Consider the following 15,091-nt stretch of genomic DNA (forward strand, 5'->3'; position numbering starts at 1 on the left):
TTGTAGATTGCTATCTCAGTATGAAAAAAAATTATAAAGAAGGCACATAGAAATTTTATGTCATATACACTGCCTATCACTAGCAACAATTATTCTGGCAATCTGCACAAATACGGTTTAAAAACTGCAATCTGTTCCTTTATGGTCTGAACCTCACACTGGTGTTATTTCAACGATCATAACACAGAAACTACATACCTGTAGCGGAGGGTAAGTACCAGAAACACAACCATGAAAAGGAACTCTTCCAGAAGTGATAGGCACAGGAACTGATGATGTTACAGTAGACCATTCAGGGGAAGTAGTGGGTAGAGGAGTAGTAACGTTACAATCGACAGTGTGTCGTTCAACCGTACAAGTTGGACTACAGATGGCATAAAATCTGCACCCATCACTATCCATTTGGTTGTAAATCAAATCACCTGCAGAAAAAATCAAACCCACAAGAAGATACAATGAAAAAAAAGGATTAAAAAAAACTTCAAAAACTTCAACAAGACAATATATAATTTCCAAACTAAAAGTTGTAAATATATTAAACAGAAAATTAAGGGGAATGTGATGAAAAATAAACACAAAAAATTAAACACGAGATATATAGACGGAAGAAATCAGGTAAACTAACCAGGTGAAAAAATAGAATCGCCAATTTTACAGAAGCATGGTGTTGATACAGGGGTAGAAGAAGTGGTGGTGCAGCAAGGTACAGAGGTGGTAGTAGCGGTGGTAAGGCTGGTGGTGGGCAAGGTGGTGCTCCCTGGGCAGTTGTAGTTAGGGCTGCAGCAGAGGACGCGGATCTTGTAGTTGAGGCACATCTTAAATTTGCCCGTCTGGTCTTCGTTCCTGCACACCAGTCCAAAGTGGACGTCGCACTGCACGACCTGTCCGAAGTCTTGGATGGAAATATCAGGGTAGTCTGCCTGGCACTCAATATCCTTAGGGTGTTGACAGATTTCCTTCCCGGCGGCCCGGATGTGCTGGTAGGTTTCAAAGTCTCCCTGGCTGGGCCCTGAGGAGGGGAAGTCGACATCAAACCATTCGCTCCAGGAGCAGACTTCGGGTTCACAGCGGGTAGTGGACTGGGTGGTGGGGGATGTCGTGGTGGGAGTGGGTATGGTCGTTGTTGGCGTGAGAGTGGTGGTGGTGGTAGTGTAGGTTTGCGATGTGGTTTCTGAGGAGGTGGGCAGCGTGGTGGGGGTGTAGGACGTGGAGGTGGAGGTCGTGACCGTGGTGGGCGTCGTGGCGGTGCCGGTTGACGTGGGGGAGGTGATGGTGGTGGGGCTGCTGGTGGGCAAGGTGGTGCTCCCTGGGCAGTTGTAGTTAGGGCTGCAGCAGAGGACGCGGATCTTGTAGTTGAGGCACATCTTAAATTTGCCCGTCTGGTCTTCGTTCTTGCACACCAGTCCAAAGTGGACGTCGCACTGCACGACCTGTCCGACGTATTGGATGGAAACCTCGGGGAAGTCCTCCGCCCGGCACTCGATTTCCTTAGGGTGTTGACAGATTTCCTTCCCGGCGGCCCGGATGTGCTGGTAGGTTTCAAAGTCTCCCTGGCTGGGCCCTGAGGAGGGGAAGTCGACATCAAACCATTCGCTCCAGGAGCAGACTTCGGGTTCACAGCGGGTAGTGGACTGGGTGGTGGGGGATGTCGTGGTGGGAGTGGGTATGGTCGTTGTTGGCGTGAGAGTGGTGGTGGTGGTAGTGTAGGTTTGCGATGTGGTTTCTGAGGAGGTGGGCAGCGTGGTGGGGGTGTAGGACGTGGAGGTGGAGGTCGTGACCGTGGTGGGCGTCGTGGCGGTGCCGGTTGACGTGGGGGAGGTGATGGTGGTGGGGCTGCTGGTGGGCAAGGTGGTGCTCCCTGGGCAGTTGTAGTTAGGGCTGCAGCAGAGGACGCGGATCTTGTAGTTGAGGCACATCTTAAATTTGCCCGTCTGGTCTTCGTTCTTGCACACCAGTCCAAAGTGGACGTCGCACTGCACGACCTGTCCGACGTATTGGATGGAAACCTCGGGGAAGTCCTCCGCCCGGCACTCGATTTCCTTAGGGTGTTGACAGATTTCCTTCCCGGCGGCCCGGATGTGCTGGTAGGTTTCAAAGTCTCCCTGGCTGGGCCCTGAGGAGGGGAAGTCGACATCAAACCATTCGCTCCAGGAGCAGACTTCGGGTTCACAGCGGGTAGTGGACTGGGTGGTGGGGGATGTCGTGGTGGGAGTGGGTATGGTCGTTGTTGGCGTGAGAGTGGTGGTGGTGGTAGTGTAGGTTTGCGATGTGGTTTCTGAGGAGGTGGGCAGCGTGGTGGGGGAGTAGGACGTGGAGGTGGAGGTCGTGACCGTGGTGGGCGTCGTGGCGGTGCCGGTTGACGTGGGGGAGGTGATGGTGGTGGGGCTGCTGGTGGGCAAGGTGGTGCTCCCTGGGCAGTTGTAGTTAGGGCTGCAGCAGAGGACGCGGATCTTGTAGTTGAGGCACATCTTAAATTTGCCCGTCTGGTCTTCGTTCTTGCACACCAGTCCAAAGTGGACGTCGCACTGCACGACCTGTCCAACGTATTGGATGGAAACCTCGGGGAAGTCCTCCGCCCGGCACTCGATTTCCTTAGGGTGTTGACAGATTTCCTTCCCGGCGGCCCGGATGTGCTGGTAGGTTTCAAAGTCTCCCTGGCTGGGCCCTGAGGAGGGGAAGTCGACATCAAACCATTCGCTCCAGGAGCAGACTTCGGGTTCACAGCGGGTAGTGGACTGGGTGGTGGGGGATGTCGTGGTGGGAGTGGGTATGGTCGTTGTTGGCGTGAGAGTGGTGGTGGTGGTAGTGTAGGTTTGCGATGTGGTTTCTGAGGAGGTGGGCAGCGTGGTGGGGGAGTAGGACGTGGAGGTGGAGGTCGTGACCGTGGTGGGCGTCGTGGCGGTGCCGGTTGACGTGGGGGAGGTGATGGTGGTGGGGCTGCTGGTGGGCAAGGTGGTGCTCCCTGGGCAGTTGTAGTTAGGGCTGCAGCAGAGGACGCGGATCTTGTAGTTGAGGCACATCTTAAATTTGCCCGTCTGGTCTTCGTTCTTGCACACCAGTCCAAAGTGGACGTCGCACTGCACGACCTGTCCGACGTATTGGATGGAAACCTCGGGGAAGTCCTCCGCCCGGCACTCGATTTCCTTAGGGTGTTGACAGATTTCCTTCCCGGCGGCCCGGATGTGCTGGTAGGTTTCAAAGTCTCCCTGGCTGGGCCCTGAGGAGGGGAAGTCGACATCAAACCATTCGCTCCAGGAGCAGACTTCGGGTTCACAGCGGGTAGTGGACTGGGTGGTGGGGGATGTCGTGGTGGGAGTGGGTATGGTCGTTGTTGGCGTGAGAGTGGTGGTGGTGGTAGTGTAGGTTTGCGATGTGGTTTCTGAGGAGGTGGGCAGCGTGGTGGGGGTGTAGGACGTGGAGGTGGAGGTCGTGACCGTGGTGGGCGTCGTGGCGGTGCCGGTTGACGTGGGGGAGGTGATGGTGGTGGGGCTGCTGGTGGGCAAGGTGGTGCTCCCTGGGCAGTTGTAGTTAGGGCTGCAGCAGAGGACGCGGATCTTGTAGTTGAGGCACATCTTAAATTTGCCCGTCTGGTCTTCGTTCTTGCACACCAGTCCAAAGTGGACGTCGCACTGCACGACCTGTCCGACGTATTGGATGGAAACCTCGGGGAAGTCCTCCGCCCGGCACTCGATTTCCTTAGGGTGTTGACAGATTTCCTTCCCGGCGGCCCGGATGTGCTGGTAGGTTTCAAAGTCTCCCTGGCTGGGCCCTGAGGAGGGGAAGTCGACATCAAACCATTCGCTCCAGGAGCAGACTTCGGGTTCACAGCGGGTAGTGGACTGGGTGGTGGGGGATGTCGTGGTGGGAGTGGGTATGGTCGTTGTTGGCGTGAGAGTGGTGGTGGTGGTAGTGTAGGTTTGCGATGTGGTTTCTGAGGAGGTGGGCAGCGTGGTGGGGGTGTAGGACGTGGAGGTGGAGGTCGTGACCGTGGTGGGCGTCGTGGCGGTGCCGGTTGACGTGGGGGAGGTGATGGTGGTGGGGCTGCTGGTGGGCGAGGTGGTGCTCCCTGGGCAGTTGTAGTTAGGGCTGCAGCAGAGGACGCGGATCTTGTAGTTGAGGCACATCTTAAATTTGCCCGTCTGGTCTTCGTTCTTGCACACCAGTCCAAAGTGGACGTCGCACTGCACGACCTGTCCGACGTATTGGATGGAAACCTCGGGGAAGTCCTCCGCCCGGCACTCGATTTCCTTAGGGTGTTGACAGATTTCCTTCCCGGCGGCCCGGATGTGCTGGTAGGTTTCAAAGTCTCCCTGGCTGGGCCCTGAGGAGGGGAAGTCGACATCAAACCATTCGCTCCAGGAGCAGACTTCGGGTTCACAGCGGGTAGTGGACTGGGTGGTGGGGGATGTCGTGGTGGGAGTGGGTATGGTCGTTGTTGGCGTGAGAGTGGTGGTGGTGGTAGTGTAGGTTTGCGATGTGGTTTCTGAGGAGGTGGGCAGCGTGGTGGGGGTGTAGGACGTGGAGGTGGAGGTCGTGACCGTGGTGGGCGTCGTGGCGGTGCCGGTTGACGTGGGGGAGGTGATGGTGGTGGGGCTGCTGGTGGGCGAGGTGGTGCTCCCTGGGCAGTTGTAGTTAGGGCTGCAGCAGAGGACGCGGATCTTGTAGTTGAGGCACATCTTAAATTTGCCCGTCTGGTCTTCGTTCTTGCACACCAGTCCAAAGTGGACGTCGCACTGCACGACCTGTCCGACGTATTGGATGGAAACCTCGGGGAAGTCCTCCGCCCGGCACTCGATTTCCTTAGGGTGTTGACAGATTTCCTTCCCGGCGGCCCGGATGTGCTGGTAGGTTTCAAAGTCTCCCTGGCTGGGCCCTGAGGAGGGGAAGTCGACATCAAACCATTCGCTCCAGGAGCAGACTTCGGGTTCACAGCGGGTAGTGGACTGGGTGGTGGGGGATGTCGTGGTGGGAGTGGGTATGGTCGTTGTTGGCGTGAGAGTGGTGGTGGTGGTAGTGTAGGTTTGCGATGTGGTTTCTGAGGAGGTGGGCAGCGTGGTGGGGGTGTAGGACGTGGAGGTGGAGGTCGTGACCGTGGTGGGCGTCGTGGCGGTGCCGGTTGACGTGGGGGAGGTGATGGTGGTGGGGCTGCTGGTGGGCGAGGTGGTGCTCCCTGGGCAGTTGTAGTTAGGGCTGCAGCAGAGGACGCGGATCTTGTAGTTGAGGCACATCTTAAATTTGCCCGTCTGGTCTTCGTTCTTGCACACCAGTCCAAAGTGGACGTCGCACTGCACGACCTGTCCGACGTATTGGATGGAAACCTCGGGGAAGTCCTCCGCCCGGCACTCGATTTCCTTAGGGTGTTGACAGATTTCCTTCCCGGCGGCCCGGATGTGCTGGTAGGTTTCAAAGTCTCCCTGGCTGGGCCCTGAGGAGGGGAAGTCGACATCAAACCATTCGCTCCAGGAGCAGACTTCGGGTTCACAGCGGGTAGTGGACTGGGTGGTGGGGGATGTCGTGGTGGGAGTGGGTATGGTCGTTGTTGGCGTGAGAGTGGTGGTGGTGGTAGTGTAGGTTTGCGATGTGGTTTCTGAGGAGGTGGGCAGCGTGGTGGGGGTGTAGGACGTGGAGGTGGAGGTCGTGACCGTGGTGGGCGTCGTGGCGGTGCCGGTTGACGTGGGGGAGGTGATGGTGGTGGGGCTGCTGGTGGGCAAGGTGGTGCTCCCTGGGCAGTTGTAGTTAGGGCTGCAGCAGAGGACGCGGATCTTGTAGTTGAGGCACATCTTAAATTTGCCCGTCTGGTCTTCGTTCTTGCACACCAGTCCAAAGTGGACGTCGCACTGCACGACCTGTCCGACGTATTGGATGGAAACCTCGGGGAAGTCCTCCGCCCGGCACTCGATTTCCTTAGGGTGTTGACAGATTTCCTTCCCGGCGGCCCGGATGTGCTGGTAGGTTTCAAAGTCTCCCTGGCTGGGCCCTGAGGAGGGGAAGTCGACATCAAACCATTCGCTCCAGGAGCAGACTTCGGGTTCACAGCGGGTAGTGGACTGGGTGGTGGGGGATGTCGTGGTGGGAGTGGGTATGGTCGTTGTTGGCGTGAGAGTGGTGGTGGTGGTAGTGTAGGTTTGCGATGTGGTTTCTGAGGAGGTGGGCAGCGTGGTGGGGGTGTAGGACGTGGAGGTGGAGGTCGTGACCGTGGTGGGCGTCGTGGCGGTGCCGGTTGACGTGGGGGAGGTGATGGTGGTGGGGCTGCTGGTGGGCAAGGTGGTGCTCCCTGGGCAGTTGTAGTTAGGGCTGCAGCAGAGGACGCGGATCTTGTAGTTGAGGCACATCTTAAATTTGCCCGTCTGGTCTTCGTTCTTGCACACCAGTCCAAAGTGGACGTCGCACTGCACGACCTGTCCGACGTATTGGATGGAAACCTCGGGGAAGTCCTCCGCCCGGCACTCGATTTCCTTAGGGTGTTGACAGATTTCCTTCCCGGCGGCCCGGATGTGCTGGTAGGTTTCAAAGTCTCCCTGGCTGGGCCCTGAGGAGGGGAAGTCGACATCAAACCATTCGCTCCAGGAGCAGACTTCGGGTTCACAGCGGGTAGTGGACTGGGTGGTGGGGGATGTCGTGGTGGGAGTGGGTATGGTCGTTGTTGGCGTGAGAGTGGTGGTGGTGGTAGTGTAGGTTTGCGATGTGGTTTCTGAGGAGGTGGGCAGCGTGGTGGGGGTGTAGGACGTGGAGGTGGAGGTCGTGACCGTGGTGGGCGTCGTGGCGGTGCCGGTTGACGTGGGGGAGGTGATGGTGGTGGGGCTGCTGGTGGGCGAGGTGGTGCTCCCTGGGCAGTTGTAGTTAGGGCTGCAGCAGAGGACGCGGATCTTGTAGTTGAGGCACATCTTAAATTTGCCCGTCTGGTCTTCGTTCTTGCACACCAGTCCAAAGTGGACGTCGCACTGCACGACCTGTCCGACGTATTGGATGGAAACCTCGGGGAAGTCCTCCGCCCGGCACTCGATTTCCTTAGGGTGTTGACAGATTTCCTTCCCGGCGGCCCGGATGTGCTGGTAGGTTTCAAAGTCTCCCTGGCTGGGCCCTGAGGAGGGGAAGTCGACATCAAACCATTCGCTCCAGGAGCAGACTTCGGGTTCACAGCGGGTAGTGGACTGGGTGGTGGGGGATGTCGTGGTGGGAGTGGGTATGGTCGTTGTTGGCGTGAGAGTGGTGGTGGTGGTAGTGTAGGTTTGCGATGTGGTTTCTGAGGAGGTGGGCAGCGTGGTGGGGGTGTAGGACGTGGAGGTGGAGGTCGTGACCGTGGTGGGCGTCGTGGCGGTGCCGGTTGACGTGGGGGAGGTGATGGTGGTGGGGCTGCTGGTGGGCGAGGTGGTGCTCCCTGGGCAGTTGTAGTTAGGGCTGCAGCAGAGGACGCGGATCTTGTAGTTGAGGCACATCTTAAATTTGCCCGTCTGGTCTTCGTTCTTGCACACCAGTCCAAAGTGGACGTCGCACTGCACGACCTGTCCGACGTATTGGATGGAAACCTCGGGGAAGTCCTCCGCCCGGCACTCGATTTCCTTAGGGTGTTGACAGATTTCCTTCCCGGCGGCCCGGATGTGCTGGTAGGTTTCAAAGTCTCCCTGGCTGGGCCCTGAGGAGGGGAAGTCGACATCAAACCATTCGCTCCAGGAGCAGACTTCGGGTTCACAGCGGGTAGTGGACTGGGTGGTGGGGGATGTCGTGGTGGGAGTGGGTATGGTCGTTGTTGGCGTGAGAGTGGTGGTGGTGGTAGTGTAGGTTTGCGATGTGGTTTCTGAGGAGGTGGGCAGCGTGGTGGGGGTGTAGGACGTGGAGGTGGAGGTCGTGACCGTGGTGGGCGTCGTGGCGGTGCCGGTTGACGTGGGGGAGGTGATGGTGGTGGGGCTGCTGGTGGGCGAGGTGGTGCTCCCTGGGCAGTTGTAGTTAGGGCTGCAGCAGAGGACGCGGATCTTGTAGTTGAGGCACATCTTAAATTTGCCCGTCTGGTCTTCGTTCTTGCACACCAGTCCAAAGTGGACGTCGCACTGCACGACCTGTCCGACGTATTGGATGGAAACCTCGGGGAAGTCCTCCGCCCGGCACTCGATTTCCTTAGGGTGTTGACAGATTTCCTTCCCGGCGGCCCGGATGTGCTGGTAGGTTTCAAAGTCTCCCTGGCTGGGCCCTGAGGAGGGGAAGTCGACATCAAACCATTCGCTCCAGGAGCAGACTTCGGGTTCACAGCGGGTAGTGGACTGGGTGGTGGGGGATGTCGTGGTGGGAGTGGGTATGGTCGTTGTTGGCGTGAGAGTGGTGGTGGTGGTAGTGTAGGTTTGCGATGTGGTTTCTGAGGAGGTGGGCAGCGTGGTGGGGGTGTAGGACGTGGAGGTGGAGGTCGTGACCGTGGTGGGCGTCGTGGCGGTGCCGGTTGACGTGGGGGAGGTGATGGTGGTGGGGCTGCTGGTGGGCAAGGTGGTGCTCCCTGGGCAGTTGTAGTTAGGGCTGCAGCAGAGGACGCGGATCTTGTAGTTGAGGCACATCTTAAATTTGCCCGTCTGGTCTTCGTTCTTGCACACCAGTCCAAAGTGGACGTCGCACTGCACGACCTGTCCGACGTATTGGATGGAAACCTCGGGGAAGTCCTCCGCCCGGCACTCGATTTCCTTAGGGTGTTGACAGATTTCCTTCCCGGCGGCCCGGATGTGCTGGTAGGTTTCAAAGTCTCCCTGGCTGGGCCCTGAGGAGGGGAAGTCGACATCAAACCATTCGCTCCAGGAGCAGACTTCGGGTTCACAGCGGGTAGTGGACTGGGTGGTGGGGGATGTCGTGGTGGGAGTGGGTATGGTCGTTGTTGGCGTGAGAGTGGTGGTGGTGGTAGTGTAGGTTTGCGATGTGGTTTCTGAGGAGGTGGGCAGCGTGGTGGGGGTGTAGGACGTGGAGGTGGAGGTCGTGACCGTGGTGGGCGTCGTGGCGGTGCCGGTTGACGTGGGGGAGGTGATGGTGGTGGGGCTGCTGGTGGGCAAGGTGGTGCTCCCTGGGCAGTTGTAGTTAGGGCTGCAGCAGAGGACGCGGATCTTGTAGTTGAGGCACATCTTAAATTTGCCCGTCTGGTCTTCGTTCTTGCACACCAGTCCAAAGTGGACGTCGCACTGCACGACCTGTCCGACGTATTGGATGGAAACCTCGGGGAAGTCCTCCGCCCGGCACTCGATTTCCTTAGGGTGTTGACAGATTTCCTTCCCGGCGGCCCGGATGTGCTGGTAGGTTTCAAAGTCTCCCTGGCTGGGCCCTGAGGAGGGGAAGTCGACATCAAACCATTCGCTCCAGGAGCAGACTTCGGGTTCACAGCGGGTAGTGGACTGGGTGGTGGGGGATGTCGTGGTGGGAGTGGGTATGGTCGTTGTTGGCGTGAGAGTGGTGGTGGTGGTAGTGTAGGTTTGCGATGTGGTTTCTGAGGAGGTGGGCAGCGTGGTGGGGGTGTAGGACGTGGAGGTGGAGGTCGTGACCGTGGTGGGCGTCGTGGCGGTGCCGGTTGACGTGGGGGAGGTGATGGTGGTGGGGCTGCTGGTGGGCAAGGTGGTGCTCCCTGGGCAGTTGTAGTTAGGGCTGCAGCAGAGGACGCGGATCTTGTAGTTGAGGCACATCTTAAATTTGCCCGTCTGGTCTTCGTTCTTGCACACCAGTCCAAAGTGGACGTCGCACTGCACGACCTGTCCGACGTATTGGATGGAAACCTCGGGGAAGTCCTCCGCCCGGCACTCGATTTCCTTAGGGTGTTGACAGATTTCCTTCCCGGCGGCCCGGATGTGCTGGTAGGTTTCAAAGTCTCCCTGGCTGGGCCCTGAGGAGGGGAAGTCGACATCAAACCATTCGCTCCAGGAGCAGACTTCGGGTTCACAGCGGGTAGTGGACTGGGTGGTGGGGGATGTCGTGGTGGGAGTGGGTATGGTCGTTGTTGGCGTGAGAGTGGTGGTGGTGGTAGTGTAGGTTTGCGATGTGGTTTCTGAGGAGGTGGGCAGCGTGGTGGGGGTGTAGGACGTGGAGGTGGAGGTCGTGACCGTGGTGGGCGTCGTGGCGGTGCCGGTTGACGTGGGGGAGGTGATGGTGGTGGGGCTGCTGGTGGGCAAGGTGGTGCTCCCTGGGCAGTTGTAGTTAGGGCTGCAGCAGAGGACGCGGATCTTGTAGTTGAGGCACATCTTAAATTTGCCCGTCTGGTCTTCGTTCTTGCACACCAGTCCAAAGTGGACGTCGCACTGCACGACCTGTCCGACGTATTGGATGGAAACCTCGGGGAAGTCCTCCGCCCGGCACTCGATTTCCTTAGGGTGTTGACAGATTTCCTTCCCGGCGGCCCGGATGTGCTGGTAGGTTTCAAAGTCTCCCTGGCTGGGCCCTGAGGAGGGGAAGTCGACATCAAACCATTCGCTCCAGGAGCAGACTTCGGGTTCACAGCGGGTAGTGGACTGGGTGGTGGGGGATGTCGTGGTGGGAGTGGGTATGGTCGTTGTTGGCGTGAGAGTGGTGGTGGTGGTAGTGTAGGTTTGCGATGTGGTTTCTGAGGAGGTGGGCAGCGTGGTGGGGGTGTAGGACGTGGAGGTGGAGGTCGTGACCGTGGTGGGCGTCGTGGCGGTGCCGGTTGACGTGGGGGAGGTGATGGTGGTGGGGCTGCTGGTGGGCAAGGTGGTGCTCCCTGGGCAGTTGTAGTTAGGGCTGCAACAGAGGACGCGGATCTTGTAGTTGAGGCACATCTTAAATTTGCCCGTCTGGTCTTCGTTCTTGCACACCAGTCCAAAGTGGACGTCGCACTGCACGACCTGTCCGACGTATTGGATGGAAACCTCGGGGAAGTCCTCCGCCCGGCACTCGATTTCCTTAGGGTGTTGACAGATTTCCTTCCCGGCGGCCCGGATGTGCTGGTAGGTTTCAAAGTCTCCCTGGCTGGGCCCTGAGGAGGGGAAGTCGACATCAAACCATTCGCTCCAGGAGCAGACTTCGGGTTCACAGCGGGTAGTGGACTGGGTGGTGGGGGATGTCGTGGTGGGAGTGGGTATGGTCGTTGTTGGCGTGAGAGTGGTGGTGGTGGTAGTGTAGGTTTGCGATGTGGTTTCTGAGGAGGTGGGCAGCGTGGTGGGGGTGTAGGACGTGGAGGTGGAGGTCGTGACCGTGGTGGGCGTCGTGGCGGTGCCGGTTGACGTGGGGGAGGTGATGGTGGTGGGGCTGCTGGTGGGCAAGGTGGTGCTCCCTGGGCAGTTGTAGTTAGGGCTGCAGCAGAGGACGCGGATCTTGTAGTTGAGGCACATCTTAAATTTGCCCGTCTGGTCTTCGTTCTTGCACACCAGTCCAAAGTGGACGTCGCACTGCACGACCTGTCCGACGTATTGGATGGAAACCTCGGGGAAGTCCTCCGCCCGGCACTCGATTTCCTTAGGGTGTTGACAGATTTCCTTCCCGGCGGCCCGGATGTGCTGGTAGGTTTCAAAGTCTCCCTGGCTGGGCCCTGAGGAGGGGAAGTCGACATCAAACCATTCGCTCCAGGAGCAGACTTCGGGTTCACAGCGGGTAGTGGACTGGGTGGTGGGGGATGTCGTGGTGGGAGTGGGTATGGTCGTTGTTGGCGTGAGAGTGGTGGTGGTGGTAGTGTAGGTTTGCGATGTGGTTTCTGAGGAGGTGGGCAGCGTGGTGGGGGTGTAGGACGTGGAGGTGGAGGTCGTGACCGTGGTGGGCGTCGTGGCGGTGCCGGTTGACGTGGGGGAGGTGATGGTGGTGGGGCTGCTGGTGGGCAAGGTGGTGCTCCCTGGGCAGTTGTAGTTAGGGCTGCAACAGAGGACGCGGATCTTGTAGTTGAGGCACATCTTAAATTTGCCCGTCTGGTCTTCGTTCTTGCACACCAGTCCAAAGTGGACGTCGCACTGCACGACCTGTCCGACGTATTGGATGGAAACCTCGGGGAAGTCCTCCGCCCGGCACTCGATTTCCTTAGGGTGTTGACAGATTTCCTTCCCGGCGGCCCGGATGTGCTGGTAGGTTTCAAAGTCTCCCTGGCTGGGCCCTGAGGAGGGGAAGTCGACATCAAACCATTCGCTCCAGGAGCAGACTTCGGGTTCACAGCGGGTAGTGGACTGGGTGGTGGGGGATGTCGTGGTGGGAGTGGGTATGGTCGTTGTTGGCGTGAGAGTGGTGGTGGTGGTAGTGTAGGTTTGCGATGTGGTTTCTGAGGAGGTGGGCAGCGTGGTGGGGGTGTAGGACGTGGAGGTGGAGGTCGTGACCGTGGTGGGCGTCGTGGCGGTGCCAGTTGACGTGGGGGAGGTGATGGTGGTGGGGCTGCTGGTGGGCAAGGTGGTGCTCCCTGGGCAGTTGTAGTTAGGGCTGCAGCAGAGGACGCGGATCTTGTAGTTGAGGCACATCTTAAATTTGCCCGTCTGGTCTTCGTTCTTGCACACCAGTCCAAAGTGGACGTCGCACTGCACGACCTGTCCGACGTATTGGATGGAAACCTCGGGGAAGTCCTCCGCCCGGCACTCGATTTCCTTAGGGTGTTGACAGATTTCCTTCCCGGCGGCCCGGATGTGCTGGTAGGTTTCAAAGTCTCCCTGGCTGGGCCCTGAGGAGGGGAAGTCGACATCAAACCATTCGCTCCAGGAGCAGACTTCGGGTTCACAGCGGGTAGTGGACTGGGTGGTGGGGGATGTCGTGGTGGGAGTGGGTATGGTCGTTGTTGGCGTGAGAGTGGTGGTGGTGGTAGTGTAGGTTTGCGATGTGGTTTCTGAGGAGGTGGGCAGCGTGGTGGGGGTGTAGGACATGGAGGTGGAGGTCGTGACCGTGGTGGGCGTCGTGGCGGTGCCGGTTGACGTGGGGGAGGTGATGGTGGTGGGGCTGCTGGTGGGCAAGGTGGTGCTCCCTGGGCAGTTGTAGTTAGGGCTGCAGCAGAGGACGCGGATCTTGTAGTTGAGGCACATCTTAAATTTGCCCGTCTGGTCTTCGTTCTTGCACACCAGTCCAAAGTGGACGTCGCACTGCACGACCTGTCCGACGTATTGGATGGAAACCTCGGGGAAGTCCTCCGCCCGGCACTCGATTTCCTTAGGGTGTTGACAGATTTCCTTCCCGGCGGCCCGGATGTGCTGGTAGGTTTCAAAGTCTCCCTGGCTGGGCCCTGAGGAGGGGAAGTCGACATCAAACCATTCGCTCCAGGAGCAGACTTCGGGTTCACAGCGGGTAGTGGACTGGGTGGTGGGGGATGTCGTGGTGGGAGTGGGTATGGTCGTTGTTGGCGTGAGAGTGGTGGTGGTGGTAGTGTAGGTTTGCGATGTGGTTTCTGAGGAGGTGGGCAGCGTGGTGGGGGTGTAGGACGTGGAGGTGGAGGTCGTGACCGTGGTGGGCGTCGTGGCGGTGCCGGTTGACGTGGGGGAGGTGATGGTGGTGGGGCTGCTGGTGGGCAAGGTGGTGCTCCCTGGGCAGTTGTAGTTAGGGCTGCAGCAGAGGACGCGGATCTTGTAGTTGAGGCACATCTTAAATTTGCCCGTCTGGTCTTCGTTCTTGCACACCAGTCCAAAGTGGATGTCGCACTGCACGACCTGTCCGACGTATTGGATGGAAACCTCGGGGAAGTCCTCCGCCCGGCACTCGATTTCCTTAGGGTGTTGACAGATTTCCTTCCCGGCGGCCCGGATGTGCTGGTAGGTTTCAAAGTCTCCCTGGCTGGGCCCTGAGGAGGGGAAGTCGACATCAAACCATTCGCTCCAGGAGCAGACTTCGGGTTCACAGCGGGTAGTGGACTGGGTGGTGGGGGATGTCGTGGTGGGAGTGGGTATGGTCGTTGTTGTCATGGTTGGCCTTGAGACTGTCGTGGTCATTTTTTCACTTTGAGTGGTTGTCATTGGTCGTGTTGTAGTTCTTGTATGAATATATTCTGTTTCTGGTGGAACTGTCGGCATTGTAGTTGTCTTATGTTTAGTTTGTATGTGTGGTGTGGTCGGTACTTCTGTGGATGATGTACTTTGGATTGTTGAAAGAATCTGTGTTGTTTTTGCTATTTTTGTAGTTGTGTGGGGTGCTGTAGTTGACTGGCATGGTACTATTATATCTGTACAGCATTTAAATCTTAGTTTATAGTTATAGCAAATTGGTGGTAGTTGGTCTTTATTGTAGCATTTCAACCCTTCTTCCGTATTACATGTTATGTGTTGCTCCAGGAGTGGATATGGTGTATTTGGGAACCTTACTGCTCTGCATTCAACATCCTTTCTGTTATCACAGACTTTGTATCCCTTATTTTTAATGTTTTGAATTGTATCAAAATCTCCATCATTGTATCCAGACCCGGGATAACTGACATCATACCACATCGACCAGTAACATTCTTCTTTTATGCAAACAGGAGTTGTTGAAGATGTTGTGACAGGTGTTGTCAGTTCAGTTGTGATTGTTGTTTTTTCAGTAGTGGATGTGAATGGTGTACTTGCAGAAGTTGTAGTAACTGATGATGTTGCAGTGGTTGAAAACGATGTAGTTTCTTCAGTGGGACTTGATGTTTCTGTGCTTTTAGGAGCAGTCGTGATTGGTGTTGATGTGCTAAAATGTGTTGTGGAAGAGCATGGTACAAAAACACAGCATAAGATTCTGATTTCATAATTGTTGCACATTGTTGAAATTTGATCTTTGTTGTAACATACAAGACCAGCTGTTGTACTGCATTCTACTTTTTGGCCAAGGTCTTCCAGTGGTATATTAGGGAATTTCTCTGCTCTGCATTGAACAGCCCGTGGAGCTTTACAGACTTCATAACCTTTGGCTCTCAAATCATCAAAGGTTTCAAAATCTCCACCATCGTAGCCAGGGGTTGGCAGACTCCCATCATACCATTCTGACCACTCACAGACTTCATGAACACATACTGATGTAGTCGGTGACACTGTGAAAGAGAAAAAGAAGAGGCCACAAAACTTAGAATAAATTCCTGTAGATATTCTCTTTTTTATTACATTAAATGGGCTGAAAAATTTCCTAGGTGGTGGGTCATTTGATTGCATTGTGAACTTGTAGTGCATTCACTTTAGTGTACTTACAATTTAATATGAAGTAGAACAGAAAA

General features: G+C 57.1%; 1 protein-coding gene across 1 annotated transcript in view; it reads right to left on the minus strand.

The window, feature by feature from the left end:
- The window catches only part of LOC129206729 (mucin-5AC-like), a 53,040-nt gene that overhangs the window by 12,672 nt on the left and 25,277 nt on the right, over nt 1-15,091 (minus strand). The window contains exons 31-32 of the mRNA XM_054826475.1: nt 626-14,911; nt 199-422 (exon numbers count right to left, since the gene is read on the minus strand). Coding sequence (XP_054682450.1) covers nt 199-422; nt 626-14,911 — 14,510 coding nt within the window. The remainder of the gene's footprint in view (nt 1-198; nt 423-625; nt 14,912-15,091) is intronic.

The sequence above is a fragment of the Grus americana genome, chromosome 5 (genome assembly GCF_028858705.1).
Source record: "Grus americana isolate bGruAme1 chromosome 5, bGruAme1.mat, whole genome shotgun sequence".
Lineage (NCBI taxonomy): Eukaryota > Metazoa > Chordata > Aves > Gruiformes > Gruidae > Grus > Grus americana.